Source organism: Grus americana, chromosome 3, assembly GCF_028858705.1.
Source record: "Grus americana isolate bGruAme1 chromosome 3, bGruAme1.mat, whole genome shotgun sequence".
In the NCBI taxonomy this organism is placed as follows: domain Eukaryota; kingdom Metazoa; phylum Chordata; class Aves; order Gruiformes; family Gruidae; genus Grus; species Grus americana.
Genome location: NC_072854.1, coordinates 125,300,845 through 125,306,101, shown reverse-complemented (window position 1 = coordinate 125,306,101; position 5,257 = coordinate 125,300,845). Strand labels below are relative to the sequence as shown.

The window sequence follows — 5,257 nt, the reverse complement described above, 5'->3', positions numbered from 1 at the left end:
CTCCTCTTTTCTCTTCCCGCGGACAATGCGGAATTTTAAGGAGGATTTGAATGTTATTTCAGAAAGCAACATCTATGACTGCCGTAAAAACGCGTGGGAAAAACAACAAGTGGTTGGGGAGACGGGCGGGGTATTTACGGGGGGGCAGGGGGGGAAATAAATGCAAATAAGCCCGGCCGGGCTGCCCGGGGGTGGCGGTGGGGCGGCCGGAGGGTTCCGCTGCCCGGCCGTGAGGCTCGGAGCGGCCCCGAGGTGTGTAGAGGCCAAATAAAAAAGCTCGCCCCAGGTTTTCGCCGCCGGTTGATCCCCCCGCCGAGGTACCGAGGTGCCCCCCCCGGCCCGCCCCGGGAAGGGCAGGGATGCGCTCGCCTCTCCGAGCCCTAATTTCCCCCCCCTAATTAACACTGCCCGGTGATCGCGGGGCGAGGGATCCCGCGGCCACGCCGGCCGCGCCGTTTCGTGGAGGGTCCCGAGCGAAAAGGGGGTCCCCGCTCCCGACCCCCCCCGCCCCGGCTTTGCGGGGACACACCGGCTCCCCGAGCCGCCCCTCTCCCTCCCCGCTAAGCACCCCTCCTCTCCCCGGGCAGGCTCCCCAGCCGGCCGAGCCCCTCCGAGGGAAACCGGCGGGGAGCTCCGGGCCGGCACCGCCGCACCGTCGGGGCGGCACGGCCGGGGCTGGCGGCGAGCGGCGGGGTCCCGGCGAACCGGGCCGGGGCGGCGGAGGAGACGGGCGAGTCCCGGCGACACAGAGATGCAGGGGGAAAAAAACCGCCAATAACACTTTAATATAGTTCTGTGAAAATCTGGCTAGTCGCTACCAGAATACACATTCATAAGCCATAAATAAAGCATACAGAAACGATAAATTAATCAGATCCAAGTAGTTTACTCTCCCGGTAACATCAAGCGTTTGTTTCAATTACAACGATCTATCCTGACTTTTTTTTTTAATTTTTAATTTTTTTTCGTAGTTTTTTTTTTTTTCTCTTCCCCCCACCCCCCTCTTTTCCCCCTTTTTACAACGTTACAAGACTTTTGGTCCTCGGATTCAAAACTAGCATGGGTTTCACACTGAAGGAGGGTTTTGTTTTGTTTGTGGTTTGTTTTTTGTTTTTTTTTTCTCCCCCCCCCCATCACTTCCACACAAAAAAATAGATATATTTATACCTCCTTGCGACGACGACGACAAAAAAAAAAAAAGCCCAACAGAAACCCCTTTTTCCCTGTCCCCTCTCCCCCAACCCGCCCCTCCCCACCAAAACAAACCACCCCACAAGGCAAACGAAGGGAATCGCAGCCCCCGCCAGGCACGGGTGGCTTTGGGCCGGCGCGGGGGGGACCAACGCGCCTGCCCTTGGCGCGGGCCGAGATGCTTGCGAGACACGCGGCCGCTGTTTCCCGAACGGATGCAAACATCTGGAGCCAACGGAAAAAAAAAAAAAAAAAAAAAAGATAGATATATATATGTATATGTACCGTGCTCGACAGCGTTCATAGTCCATCGCTCTGCTAGGGGGCTGCGCGGGGGGCGCGGGGGGCTTTTCCCCCTCGCCAGGGGAGGTTTTCCCCTCACCCCTTTTAGGAGGAGTTCATGATGGGCCGGGAATACACACCTTGGTAGTAAGAAGTCTCTCCGGCTAAAGGGGAGGACTCTAAGCCGTTTTTGTTCGTTACGGGCCCCATGGCCAGGCTGCCGGGCATGGGCGAGGCGTAGCCCGAGTAGTGCATCACCTGCTCGTAGGCCTTCAGGTCCATTTTGTGGTGGTGGTGGTGGTGGTGGTGAGGGTGGTGGTGCTGCTGCTCGGAGGAGGACATCAGGTTGTTGATGGAGAAGGGGTGGTTGAAGGCGTAGTGGTGCTCGGGCTTGAGGTGGGCGTCGTGGGGCAGGCCGGCGTGCGGAGGGGCCAGGAGGTGCTGGGCCGGCGAGGCTGCCGGCTCCCCGGGGCTCAGCCCCGGCGTGCCCTTCAGGTCGGCCAGGGTGCGCTTGTGGTCCTGGCACGGCGAGGCGCTGGCTGGGGACTCGGCGCCGGCTGAGCCCTCGGAGCCCCCCGAGGAGCTGCCTTCCCCCAAGGGCTGGCTGGGGGGCTGCCCGGGCCCCTTCTTGCCCCCGCCGCCCGCCCCGCTGCCCGCTCCGCCACTGTCCTTGGCGGCCAGCTGCTTCTCGCACTTGAAGCGCTTCTGGCGGCGCAGGTAGCAGCCGTTCTCAAACATGTTGCCCGAGTCGGGGTGCAGCGTCCAGAAGGAGCCTTTGCCCGGCTTGTCCGGGGAGCGGGGCACCTTGAGGAAGCAGTCGTTGAAGGAGAGCGAGTGGCGGATGCTGTTCTGCCAGCGCTGCTGGTTCTGGCGGTAGAAGGGGAAGAGGTCCATGATCCACTGGTAGATCTCGCTCAGCGTCAGCATCTTGTTGGGCGACTGCTGGATGGCCATGGTGATGAGGGAGATGTAGGAGTAGGGCGGCTTGGCGTGCGTGTAGCTCCGCCGGTAGGTCTTGGGGTCCCGCGAGCGGTTGAGGTTGGATTGCCCGTAGATGGGGCTCATGGAGTTCATGTTGGTGTAGGGGGCCAGGGCGTTCATGGAGCCCGCTTGGCCCCCCATGGGGCTCATGCTGGGGCTCAGGTGGGCACCCATCCCTGCCACGCCGGCCGAGCCCATGCCGGGCATGGCCCCTGCGCCTGGGGACATGCCGGTGAGCGAGGGGCTCATGCCCGTGTTGGCGTAGGACATGTTCATGGAGGTGGCAGCCGTCATGTTGGCCGTGGTGCTCATGGCCGACATGGTCATGTACGTGTTCATGCTGTTCATGCCCAGCCCCGCGTTCATGTTGCTCACTGAGGAATAGCTCTGCAGGGGCAAGCGAGAGAGAGGAGGGAGATTTGGGGGGGGGACGGGGAGGAGGCAGGCGGGTAGCCCCGTCGGGGACAAGGGCAGCCCGGCGAGCGGGGAGCGGTTCGGGGACACCCCCTGCCCAGCCCCGGAGAGCCTTTGCAGCCCCGGGGCTCCGTGCCCCGCGGGCCGGGAAGGGTTAAATCCCGGGGCGGGGGGCTTGTTTTTCTCGTTAATGAAAAACAAATATATATAGGTATATATATTAAAAAAGAGAAGGGATGGCAGCACGATCGGCGGATCCGTCCTGGAAAGGGGAGTTGGAGGAAGGGGAAGGAACACCCCTACCCGGAGCGAGAAAAATACCTGGGAGGAGTGGGGGGGGGGGGGGGTTGGGGGGGGTGTGAAAAAACAGCGAACCGCCGCCCGGCAGCACCCGCTGCCCCGCGCCCCCCCGGGACCCCCCAACCCGCGGAGCCCCCGCGCTGCCGCCGCGCCCCTGCCCGCACCCGGCGCAGCCCTGCCCGCAGCAGGCAGCCAGCGAGGAGCCCGGTTCGGTATGGGATGCCAAAGTTAATCTTGTCCCGGGGCTGGCACGGCGGGGGGACCCCGGCCGGGGCCGGGGCGGGCCGGGGCGGGGGGCGGCGGAGCCCCGGCTCCCCTCCTTACCTCGGGCTCCCCGTAGTAGTTGCTCCAGTCCGTGTGCTCATGGCCTTCCATTTTCACCGCTCCCAGCATACTGGAAGTGGAGTGCATGGCAGTTTAAAATTTAACAGCCACAACAAACGACGACAGAGAGCAACCCAAAAAAAAAAAAAAAAAAAAAAAAAGTCCCCAGCCCTCCCTCCCCTCCGTCGGAGCCTCTGGAGGAGGAGGAAGAGGAGGGAGGGAGGAATGGGGGGGGGGGGAGAAATCGAGCGGCGCTGGGGCTGGGGTTTTTTTTTCGCTGCTGCTCCTTGGGTGGGTTTTCGCAGTGCTTCGCGGCGAAGAGTCGCCCGGAGGCGATGGAGGAGCCGGAGGAGGAGGAGGGAGGAGGGAGGAAGAAGAGGAGGAGGAGGAAGAGGAGGACAAGTGCTGCAGTGACGTGGGTGCCCGAGTGATATAGCACGGAGCGGCCGGGCGAGCCTCCAATCCCCAGGTCCTCGGCTGCCCATTTGAATAATCAGCTCACACCTAGGCGGGAGAGGCTCCTCCGGGGCCCCCCGCGCACCTATCCGCACCCCGCCGCCGAGCACGGCGGGCCCGGCAGCACCCCGGGGCTCCGGGACGACCTGTCGTCTCCCCGCCTCCCCGTACCCGGGTTCCCCCCGACTTTGCAGGGGGATCCTGCGGGAGCCGATTTCCACCCCCCCCCAATCCCACCGCCCCCCCCCCCCCCGCGGACATCCCCGACGGGAGCCGTTCCCCCCCGCAGCCCCGAGGGGAGGCAGCTCCCAGCCCAGCCCCACGCACCTTTTCTCCCCGCTGCTGCTCGGCGGAGCCCCCGGCCCCGGGGCTCAGGCCGCCGCCCGCCCGGCCGTGCCCCGGCTCTGCCCCATCGGCGGGCCCGGCAGCCGGCAGCCGCCGCTCTGGCTCTTCCCCGGGCTCCGGCTCAGGTACCTACAACAAATTCGTAACTAAAACAAACAGGAAGGGCAGGAAAGGAGGAGGGGGGAGCGCGGCGGGCGGCGCGGGAGAAGAGCCGTCGGGGGCCCGGGGGCTCCCCCGGCGCCGGGCCGGGCGGTGCGAGGGTCCCGGTGGGCGCCGTCGGGGCAGCGCCGCCGCTCCCACTGCCGAGACGCCCCGGCAGCCTCGGGGGGGGGGGGGTGGGGGGGGGTGGCGGGAAGGAAGGACGGACAGACGGACGACAAAAATCACCCGATTCCAAAACCCACCCGGCTCCGCCGCCCGCCCCATGGGCGCTGCGGGCACGTCGGCTCCCGGCGGGGTCCGGCCGGCGCAGGGGCACCGAGCGCGGCTCCTTCCCCGGCAGGAGGGAGCGGGGAGCTTCCCTCCACCTCCACACCCCGCCGCCGCCACCCCCCCGGGCTGGGGCCGTGCCTCCCCCGGCAGCATCCCTGCCTGCCCCCCCTACCCCCCCCGGCGCCGAGGAACGGCGCACGGCCCTGGCCGCCTCCACCGCGCCCGGGGATTTGTTTTTGCCTGTTTCATAGATCCCCACCTACATCTGCCCACCTTCAAAAGAACCCCCGAAACCGCAGATTTCATTTATTTATTTCTCTATCTATTTATTTATTTATCGCTCCCGAGAGGGGGGAACACACACACACACACACACACACACTCTGTCTCTCTCTCTCTCCCCCCCCCTCCCCATCGATCGGCGAAGGCTGGCGATAGTTTTTAAATATTAACACAAAGCCAACAGAGAGCAGGATTTCACCTCACCGCGGGGCTCCCGCTCCGGGAGGAACCCTGGACCTCCCGCAGGACT

General features: G+C 64.6%; 1 protein-coding gene across 3 annotated transcripts; it reads right to left on the bottom strand.

The window, feature by feature from the left end:
* Positions 1–1,261: 1,261 nt before the first annotated feature.
* Positions 1,262–4,833, bottom strand: FOXA2 (forkhead box A2). 3 transcript variants are annotated; one of them, XM_054822045.1, is made up of 4 exons: positions 4,698–4,833; positions 4,276–4,422; positions 3,493–3,562; positions 1,262–2,841 (listed from the first exon to the last, which is right to left on the bottom strand). In XM_054822045.1, exons 3-4 carry the CDS (start codon positions 3,559–3,561, stop codon positions 1,579–1,581), a joined length of 1,332 nt encoding a protein of 443 aa, XP_054678020.1. In that variant the 5' UTR covers position 3,562; positions 4,276–4,422; positions 4,698–4,833; the 3' UTR covers positions 1,262–1,578. The 3 variants fall into 3 exon arrangements, with proteins under 3 accessions (XP_054678020.1, XP_054678021.1, XP_054678019.1); XM_054822046.1 differs by lacking the exon at positions 4,698–4,833 and having other exon boundaries at positions 4,276–4,525; XM_054822044.1 differs by lacking the exons at positions 4,276–4,422; positions 4,698–4,833 and having other exon boundaries at positions 3,493–3,579.
* Between the last annotated feature and the right edge of the window lie 424 nt (positions 4,834–5,257).

What these genes read in the sequence shown, in the direction of transcription:
- FOXA2 (XM_054822044.1), bottom strand. Translation starts at nt 3,579, where the DNA reads ATGCACTCCACTTCCAGTATGCTGGGAGCGGTGAAAATGGAAGGCCAT. An exon ending in ACTACTACGGGGAGCCCGAG is followed by an intron (nt 2,842 to 3,492) that starts GTAAGGAGGGGA and finishes TTGCCCCTGCAG; the next exon opens with AGCTATTCCTCAGTGAGCAA.